Raw genomic sequence first — 10941 nt, forward strand, 5'->3', positions numbered from 1 at the left:
GCGTTTAGAAAATGTCTAATACAAATAATAGAATGAAGAGAAATACGACTTTTGCCATGGCCTTGGAAATGCTTCACAATCTGGACAGTGATGACTCTGATGCAGGGGCGCTGTCTGAGGTGGAAAGTGACAGCGACCTTTCCTGGGTGCAAGACAACAGTTCATCCTCATCAGAGAGTGAGTCAGAGTCCGTAAAAAGGAAAAAGAGGCGGCTACCTTCCTCGGAGATTAGGGAACCAGATGTTCCGTTCACAGCTGACGTTCCAGGTAAACTTGGATGCCCATATTTACTAGTTCTGCTGTTCATATTATTATTATTTTATTATCTTATAATATTATACAATTATTATTATTATTATTATTAGAATATTACTATCATTCTTACGTAATTGTTATTGTTATTATTATTAGAATATTATTATTATTGTGATATTATTATTATTATTATTATTATTATTATTATATTTTTGTTATTATTATTCTTATTAGTGTTATATTGTTGTCCTAGGCCTTCCCGAACCAGTACCTGCACTTGAGCCAGCTGGAGTGCTCAGCCCGCCCTTAGAGTCATCTCGGCCGGAGGTGGCTGTGGAAAAGGGAAAGGATGGGACGGTGTGGACCATCCTTCAGTCAAATGAACGTCCAGGGAGAAGGCAGCCAAAATGTTCTGACTGAAGCTGCCGGTCCCACCGCGCACGCAAAGTGCAACATCGAAGATGCGCTCACTGCCTTTCTGTGTTTGTTTGACGATGGCATGTTGAAACACATCAGGGACTGCACTGTGGCTGAGGCACATCAGCACCGTGGTGACAGCTCATGGGACCTGACAGTGGCTGAACTGAAAGCCTTCATAGCTCTGTTATATATCCGTGGAGCACAGGGTGCGAAGAACATGGATTTGGGGAGCCTTTGGTCGGAGAAATGGGGCTTCCCGTTTTTCAAAGAAACCATAGCCAGAAATCGCTTCAGGGAGATAATGAGATTCCTGCGGTTCGATAAAAAAGAAACCCGACATGTGCGTCTGCAGGATGACAGGTTTGCCCTGGTATCGGCCACTTGGAACAAGTTTATTCAGAACAGCATAGCCTGTTACAAGCCCGGTGCCGACATAACCATAGATGAGCACCTATTCCCCACCAAGGCCCGGTGCAGATTTCTTCAGTACATGGGGAATAAGCCTGATAAATTTGGCATCAAATTTTGGCTGGCTGCTGATGTCCGTTCGAAATACATGCTGAACGGGGCTCCGTTTCTGGGTAAAGAAGAGGCACGGAGCAGAGGTCAGCTCGTGGGAGAGAGTGTGGTGCTGAAACTGGCGGAGCCATTCTTGGGTAAGGGAAGAAATATTACAACGGATAATTTCTTCACTTCACTGAAACTGGCCACCGCCTTACAGGCCAAGAAGACCAGCCTGGTTGGCACTATGGGAAAAAGTAAGCGCGAGTTGCCCCCCTCCGCAAAAGAGCAAGCGGAGTTGTATAACACAAAAGTGCTAAAATGTGCGGATGCGACGCTCACGATATACCAGGGAAAGCCGAGGAAGAATGTGTGCATTTTGAGCTCCGTACACACAAGCGTGGGCATCACCGATGGGCCGAAAGCAAAGCCGGAGTCTGTGACCTATTACAACAACACCAAGTATGGGGTGGATGTCCTAGATCAGATGGCACGGGCATACTCTGTGAAAGGCGGTACGCGTAGAAGGCCAGTGGCTGTATTTTACAACATCCTCGACCTTGCTGGAATCAATGCCCACATCCTCTTCAAGGAGTGCACCAGCAGCAAAATTGCCCGGAGGAAGTTCCTGCTGCGACTGGCAGAGGAGCTGAGAGCGGAGTTCATGGAGGGAAAAAGGGCAGCATCGCAGTTGACACAAGGTCCCAACCAAAAAAATCAACCCCCGCAACTGACACCAAAACGGAGACAGTGTCAGGTGCGGAGAATCTGCAAACAAAATAAAACGCATGACACCTGCTGCAAATGCCACAAACCCGTGTGTGGAAATTGTGCGAGAAGAACAGAAGTAACTTGTGTTGACTGTGAATCTTAAATAGCCGAGCACGATATAGATTTATTTAATATAGAATTTGTAGCGTAATTGTTTTATGGTTCCAAACTTCGTTCGTGACTCTTTTTAACTTTAGAGCTGCTTGTTTCCAGCTTATGTTCTGTGTTATAATGTATCATAAATGTTGTAACATTTTTTTTTCATAATCAAATAGATCATTTTAAATGTTATTTTGTTGTTCTGAGTTATGTAAAATAAATACAGAGAAATACTGAATATGCAATAATTACATTTTACTATGAAATGATGCGAATATTTCTAAATTTATAATTATCATTTTTAACTAAATAAAAAATGTAAATGTTGGTGTTATTTGTTTTTTTAAAAGATATCCTAACACAGTTAATACATTAATCTCTCATTTGGGCAATTTATTTAGAGATTATAGCGTTTATAATATAGCGGTCAAAATGACCGCTCACGGCTGTTCTAGTAGTTTTGGAATTCTGGCGCTTCTAGTGTTAAAGCCATTAAAAATAGGATAGTCTTAGGCTACAGTCTACTCATCAAAAAATTAAAAATAAACCTTTACACAAAGGCTCTTATGCATGCTATTGTTTTTAAACAGTCATTTTATATATATATACTTATACCAAGAATGAACCGAAATGAAAAACATTTTAATCCGTATATACAGATTAAAATGTTTTCATTTCGGTTCATTCTTGGTTTAAAAATAATAATAATAATAATAATAATAATCTTCTGGTTCCATTTGCAGAGCGAAATGAGAACGGTCCAGCATTTACAAATAATTCTTATTAACTCTACTATTATTCTTGATTTTTTAAACTGCTAACACTTTGCATTTTTGAATTATGCCTTTACTGTGTGACCAATAATTGTGAATTGTGACTTTGATCGCGCTGGTGCCTCACGCGCACATATTCATTGGAAACAGCAGTCGTTCACCGAGCCATGCGGCGCGAGCAGCGGGCCACTACCTAATGAATAAGAGTTTAGCTTCAAATGGGCAACATGTTTGGATTTGTCCCGAATGAGAGAGATAAGCCCAACATAATGTATCGCTTTATATTATTTTTAATTATTATTATTTTTGTTGTTGTTTGTAAGCCTATATTATTATATAGCCTGCTGCAATTATATTTATCCATTAGAATTATATATTTGTAATTCTTGTTCTGTTCTGATAATTTTTTTAAATTTAAAGGATTTGTTGTAAAGTGAAGGAAACTAAAAATGTCCTGTTGGTACATTAGCCTATAGCATTATTAGGCCTGCCTTTATTATTTCTGAATGTAATAAAATGCAACTCTCACAAATGTAATTTATTTTTTAGCTTGTTTTCGTGTATGTTTTTATCCAGCTTTATTTTTCCATTGCATCTAAAAATGACTTTGTGCATCACATTCACTTTCGTGAACAAACAAATATAACCTTCAGATCTGCCTCTCGCGTTGCTCAGCTGTGGACGATTTCAAAATGTTTGATATAAAGGTTGCTGTCACATTTTATACAGGAATTGTTCATTTAAAATAAAAAATAAAATTATATTGTTAAATTATATTGCACTCAAGTCTTCGGATACTATATAAGACACAAGTTCATTTAGGCTATTTAACATGCACTGTGACATTTTACCGTTTCAACTTATAAACTCCTTGAGATTTTAAAGTCAGTTTAATAGTATTGAAATTCAAGTTGAATCTCGAAAAAATTAAATTATTTCTATGAATTAATAAGTTAGCATGACTTTTTCATCATAGCATTTTTACGAGCTGTATTCGTTTTCTGAAACCAAGCACCCACTTTTTTCTTTTTTAAATCTATGAATCGCTCGCATATCTCCTACAACCTACAAATAAGGGCTAATAGAGGTTCTTTCTTTAATTATTTATTTATAATGTTTATTCTTGAAGAAAATAAGTATTTATTCTTTAATAAAATAAGGAATCCAAATATTTGTAATGTACAATAATATAGGCCTATATCTGCCTGCAGTTAAAAAGTTATATTTGTTTTGATTCATCCATTTATGTTACAATTAGCCTATTCTAAAAAGAAAAATAAATAATGTCATAAAAAATGCCATCGGTCTGAATACATTTTACCATTATAGAATTGGGGTAGTAATTTAGGAGGTTAAAACACAGTGAAATTACAAATGGCATGGGATTTTTAAAGCATGACAACTGAAGGTCTATGAAACATTTGATGCATTTTTTTAAACAATGGCACTTAAAGTTTTCAACTAAAATATTACTATTTCAACCATATAGCCTGTGAATAAATAAATAAAATGCATACTTTTCAGTGAAAGAACACTGAGAGTGTAGGTTGCTTCTGGTGTTTGGATTTGTACTTCAATATAATGAGCTCCAAGTTTAAGGATAGCTTTTTTTACTCTCTATTTAACAGCATTAACTTACAATGAAATACGTCTTCCTTCAGGCAGACTGAATGTTTTCCTGCCTTGCTAAATGTTGGGTCAGTTTGCGCTAGTCCCGCGCGCTGTGAAGCGGGAGCAGCTTACGGAGGATTCCGCTTGGTCTTAAAGCCTTCCACAAACGCCTACGTTCACAAATAACAATGATTCTTGGCAAAAATAATGATTAATTATCAATTGATAATTTGTTATTATTTTGGTCTAGTGAAAATAATAATATGGGCTGCGGGAAAATAATGAATAAAAAGAGAAGGGCTGCTGTGAGTGCAGGCATGTTTCAACCCAGTAACAACACACCGTTCCTCACAGCTAAAAAACAGGCCGAGTTCAGTTCAGCTGGAGGGGGCTGGGGGTAGTTCTGTATAGCTTGTGGGGGTCGAGATAAAGGTGTGAATTTCTTGCTCTTACATATGGACAGTCTTATGAGGGTTTCAAACTTGCAGAACAGGTTTTAGGACAACTTTAAAGAAAGGTTTGATCACTTCAAATGTTGACTACTGTATAGCGCAATAAAGTTTATTAGTTTTTATAACTTAATTTCAGAGGAAGTTGCCTTAACTTAAAAAAAAAAAAAAAAAAACTGTTGCATTAGGGCTGGGCCATAGGCATATGGCCTAAAAAAATCCCCGATTTTTTTCACAAAAAAAATCCACAATTTAAATCGATTTTTTTTTTTGCCCCCCCTACTTAAAATCAATATTCAAATGACAAAGAAATTGTTCAAAACAAGTTTTAATATAAAAATTTATTATTTTTTAATACTAGCCCATCATGCCATCCAATCGGCGTTAAGAGCTGTTCAGATTAAAACTGGCAGCTCCGCAGTGAGTCAGTGTCATGGACGGAGGACAGACCAAGTGTAGGCCTAAATCAGTTTTCTAGTCTATATTTTCATCTCGTTATGCCGCTGGTTTAGGTTATGTATTTATTTTTATTTCTTATATCAATTATTTGTAAATATAGCAGACACTGTCTAACCGTGTCTACACCGGACGGCCTTGTTCATATAGGGCGAACATCTCTCTCACTCGGCAGTACAGTAGGTCTATGTGAGCGGAGTGGAGCAGCAACAATTTCCCTCCGCGCTCCGAGCATTTAATAATCACTAAGCTCCTGCGTTCATTGATACCAGAAACACTGCTCCCGCCTTCACCCCGTGGCTAAAGTTGAAATGTTATGTTCATAATAGCTTATAAAAATAAAATAAAAAATAAATAAATAAATAAAATTACAGGAGAGTTTCAAAGGGGAATAGGCTATTGTGTGCAAACTTTTTGTCCTACCAAACGCCAAACTAATAAAATTGTCAGCATTAAAAGGTATAATTGCTGCTTTCTGCTGTGCAAATTTTGTTTGTGATGAAAATAACAGTTTACATTTTCGTCAGTTATTTTATCTACAGATCGATGCATTTCTTACAGATTTCTGCTCATTCAAAATCAGATACAGATGAAGTAGCCTACTGTAAGATTACATTTGTTTGAATGCATTATTGCGACAGCGATTACGTGTGAATGTGCTGTATCTGTTTAAATCATGCTTTAACCCGAAAATAATCAGTAAAATAAAGACAAAGTCCTTGAGAACTAGCCTGTAACATCCCGCTCGACTATTGCCATCATTATAGTCTTCTGATCGGAGAGATATCAAGATATAGCTAAATATGTTTATCATGTGAATTCTTGCTAAATATGCAGTTATATTACGGGCTGTTGGCATGAATTGTATTCGTGATGGAGCGCTGCTGGAGCGAGTGAAAACCACGACGCTCCTGACTTTTAAAAAATCCCCTCCTCTTCAGTCAGAATCACTCCGCTCCGCTCATACTCTGCTCTGCAGCGTGTCTCAAACGCGCGGGGAGGCTTGAGCCCAATCATTCTCAAAACATAAAATATTTATTTTATTTCAATTTTCGTTTTTTGTGTTTCAGAGGAAAAATCAGTGTTAAGGCATCTCTCCATTACAGACCGTTCTGAAGGAAGAATTTATGCAAACGCGTATAAAATTCTTTAAAAAACTTTAACAGAGATGTCTAGATGGTATTTAATAGGTCTGCTTCCCACGTAAGATTTTTCTAGTTGCTAGTCGTTCATTTGTCATTATTTCAACTAATCGCAAGTTTATATTAAATTTACAGCTATAATCCAGCCTTAATATATTCCACGCTCAAGAACATGCATTAAGTTCGTCACAAAGCACAGGCAGAAGTAGCCTAATAATTATGAAAAAGGAGACATTTTAATTATTTATTAATAAACAAATGTTATCTTGTCGGCTCCAAGATGAAATTCACAGTGCTGACTCTCTCCACATGGACACGCCTTTAAACAGAAATACAACCTTCACAGATTACATAATGCTTTCGTTTTGAATTGATTCGTTTAAAAGACATTTCAAGCTTTCTGTAGATATATTTCTCATGTATCTGAGACGCCACAATTTTCAGTTATTTCATTATTAGGAAAAAAATTACGTGATCGAGAGGGCGCCTCCCTGTCATGCATTAATAATTTTTGCACAAACACTTGAATATAAATAATAATTCACATTTTGCATATGCATTACAAAGTAAATAATTTTTACATGCAATTATCCAAAATAAAACCAAACAAGATTTGTAATGAAGATAAAATATGTAGACAAATAAGAATAAATGCTGCGTGCACTCAGCATCATGCAGAGCAAATCTTGCACTGATATTTTACGGAATATTACACAAACCTGCATTTAAATGCGGCTGCAATTTATTTATTTATTTTATTTATTTATATTTTTAGACTTTACTTAAATTATATGAATGCAAGCAAAGAAGACTCCATTTAAAATCACTGAAGTTGTCAATTAGTGAAGCTCTTTTTTTTTTTTTTTTTACATCGTGTGCACTTTGTTGATAAGTGAGGACGTTTTATTAATCCATCCATTCTTTAGAGTTGCAATGATTTAGTTAAATCGTTGCAGGTTTAATTTATTCGTTTCTTGTTTTAATTAGGCCTAAATAATGGGAGCGAAATTATACAGTGCCTTACGTTTTACTAAAATAAAGAAAATAATTTATAAAACACGCAAGCCTAGCTCACAATAGGCTATCACTTTTAATGCTCCGATGCAAAGTAAACCACATTTTCTTTTTAATAATATAACACATAATTCATATTATATAAATAATACTGCACACTATTTAAATGTGTCTAATCTAAAATATGGTGTAGAGAAAATATAAGCACAGGCTCATAGGCTTGACATTTATCCTGCTTGAATTCGTTCTAAGAAACGCACCATATCTTCATAAGGACTAAACTTTCATCTGTGAATATTAAATATTTTTTCTTTCATTTTCCCCGACTGCAATCAAATATAAACACTTCGGTGAGGCCAAAGCTGACGTCTATTTGCGAAAATGTGCTTTGATGTGCTTTGTTTGAAAACCCTGTGATTAAAGCGCCACTCAGCGGTCAAAAGCTGCAAATGCACTTTGCAGACACCGCGGCGGCGGTACGAGCGGCGGTAGAAACGACGTTTTGGATGTCCACCTACTGTACATCTGTTTATGGCCTTATGAATGACAACATTTTCTACATTTGTTCACTACTTTTTATCCACAATCCTTTCTGATTTTGAGTGTTCAACTGATGACCACATGCTGAAGCATTATTTCCTATAATCCTATGTGGAGAGGAGCGACAGACGAGCTGGGAAGGGATGCCCGGGGGGTGAGCGAGTTTGAAATGAGAGATGGAGTTTACATGTTTTTATTTCGGCTAGAGAATGTTTATTTCATGCATTATTAATATTATTATATATTAGTATATAGCATCGACTCAAAGTTTTACTAATGTACTTAATTTAGGCAGCATTGTTAATTTACAAGAGATGATAAAGATGATGATATTTTGCTGGAAGATTATTATTTTTTTTAAATCATTAATCCTCTGGGGCCGACTAACGCTAATATGCGTTTTGACGCATTTTCTCCTGATAACCCCGAAAAGAACTTAAATTACACTTCCAGTTTGATTGTACAGATAAGAGAAATACACTCAATCGAATCTGTAAAGGGGTCTAATTTTATTTGTATACACACATAATACAACAAAACGTTGTGCATTTATAAAATAAAGAAAACAAACAGGGTACGCTGCCTTGCAGCCTTGGTCTGCGGTGATCAACACAAATACTCGAGCCAGAGACATGAGAGAGAAATTTTCTATAGAAAGCTTGACATGTCTACTTTTAAACTAAGCAAGTCTTATCGAAAACAATATTCTGTGATAACGTAATCCATATGAAACCAATGCGATGTCCAGTCTTTCACGTCTCCCTTCATTATATCTAATGTGACCACGCGCCGAGCACGCTATTGGCATTATAATCATCCAAGTGAAGCTCACAGCGAGTAAACGCCCCATAACAACAAACAAAGCAGTTTTTTACATTTTACTTTGAACTTCGCGCTGAGAGGAATGAGACTGAATTCACCGCAGAAAAGACTCGCTGTGACAAATAAGAAAGAATTCACCCTCAAGACGCTTTGGATTACCTGTGGGATTTTGATGCAGCAAGCTTGATCAAGCAGAGATCCTAAACATGATTAAGGTCTTTTTTTTTATCATCCAACTTGTATTAGTTTTCACATAACCTGTACACATTTTACTAGTTAGACTTTTTCAAACTATAATTCCTGACTAAATGTATAATCAAGTGAAACATTATAAAGTTTCATTCACAGCATCTAAATGTCTCACCATGCCAGGATGTTTTTTTTTGTTTGTTTTCTTTTTTTATGTTATATAACATAAACAGCAATACGATATAAAAAAAAATATTGTATGTTGCTAGCCTAATGTCATTAAGAATGGTTAGACAAAACTTTACTGAGATAGGCTATTCTCTCTGTTCACAAATATAGCCACATATGTTTATACTATATATATTGTATAGGCCTACATACAAAGCATGCTTGTGTTTATGAATGTAACTAAGCTTCGTTTATAATAGATATCTCTGGTGTAAGTATTTTGAATGTGTTATACCCGGGATCCCTCTGAGGTGTAAATGTATCAAGTAAGCTGTAAATATCACTGATAATATGTGTGCTATGTGGTAACTGTGTTCTTTTTTTTTCTATAAATTAGTACTAGTATCAAGGACCATCACAATAATGTTAATAATGTAGTTTAAAAAATTTGATTTTGTCCTCAGAGTCTTTCTTGTAAACTCTTCTCTCTCAGTCACACACCAGGCTGAAAGGCTCATTATGGAGCTCATTATGCGGGCCTTTGTCTTCTCAGGTGTGAATCACAGCATTATGCATGATAGTTGACGCCTTCTCGCATATACCTTACCTACACAAAAAGTGTCTTAAAAAATTTAAATCAATATGTTTTTTCTGTGAGCGAAGTAATCAAGATGATTTTCACATAATTTTGAAGCAAAAACTCTAGGCTTCAAATCTGTTCTCAAAAGTCTTGTGAACAAATGTTCTCTAGGTGTTTTATTTGCCTTATTTCCAGTGATTCAAAATTTTTGTTTTTCACTAACCACGCATAAACGTTTTTTTTTTAAAAACCACAATCATGTACATACATGCTGCTCACATATTATTGTAGTCCAGTTTGTGCTGATTACAGTGTTATTAGACTTTAGCCATTTATATTTTTATAAAGCAACTGAAAAAAAAACACAAATATCAGGGGCATGTCAAAACTTCTCTAGGCCCCCAAAACACCCTCAGGCCCCAGAGGGTTAATCACCTGTAGTTAGTGTATTCCTCCTAATGTAAAAATTACCAGTCACTGAGGCCGCTCTATGACCGTCACCTTAACTGAGTGTGCATCTGGGAGAGTTTCAAAAGCATTAAAAATAATAAAATACATAAACTTTGTGTTATATGTGTGTGTGGTGATACATGGTTATTTTTGTCAGTATTTTAATAGTATTTAATGATTATGAAAAAAAACATTTTAAAATTAATTAATATATTTTATATATACATCGATGAAACCACAAAGTTGTGGCGGAGGTACTGTATGTAATTATAATAATAAAGTGAGTGTGTGAATGTTGTTGCATTAATATTATTTTCTAAAATAAGTTTAATTTAATACGAAAAGTGCATATGTGTGGCGAAGATGTTTTTGAGACAGCTCCAGCTCTCTGACATGCAATGTATATATCAGCGTCCGAAATTGTCTCAGTATTAGCAGGGATTGTAAAGGGCAAGTCCCCAAATGCCCAGCTGCTCCCTGGACTCCCTGTGTGCACTTGGATGTTTGGATGTCAGCAAATTTTCACAATCTCAATGAAAAGAAAGCTGATAAAAATGATACTTTTCCCTCAAAAAAACTAAATTCCTAATTTGCTGTTTATTAATAGTTGTCGTAAGGTAGTTGGCTAGGATTAGGGATGTAGAATAAAAGTCATGTAAAATAAGGCATTAATATGTGTTTTTAATTAGTACCAATAAATG

At 35.8% G+C, this 10941-nt stretch overlaps 1 protein-coding gene across 1 annotated transcript; it reads left to right on the forward strand.

Moving 5' to 3' along the window:
- Positions 1 to 604: 604 nt before the first annotated feature.
- Positions 605 to 2527, forward strand: LOC122145512. Its single transcript, XM_042759267.1, has one exon. It carries the CDS (start codon positions 605 to 607, stop codon positions 2048 to 2050), a length of 1446 nt encoding a protein of 481 aa, XP_042615201.1. The 3' UTR covers positions 2051 to 2527.
- The last annotated feature ends 8414 nt before the right edge of the window (positions 2528 to 10941 follow it).

The sequence above is a fragment of the Cyprinus carpio genome, chromosome A7 (assembly GCF_018340385.1).
Source record: "Cyprinus carpio isolate SPL01 chromosome A7, ASM1834038v1, whole genome shotgun sequence".
NCBI lineage: Eukaryota > Metazoa > Chordata > Actinopteri > Cypriniformes > Cyprinidae > Cyprinus > Cyprinus carpio.

Coding starts and splice junctions, on each gene's coding strand:
- LOC122145512 (XM_042759267.1), top strand. CDS start 605: ATGGGACGGTGTGGACCATCCTTCAGTCAAATGAACGTCCAGGGAGAA.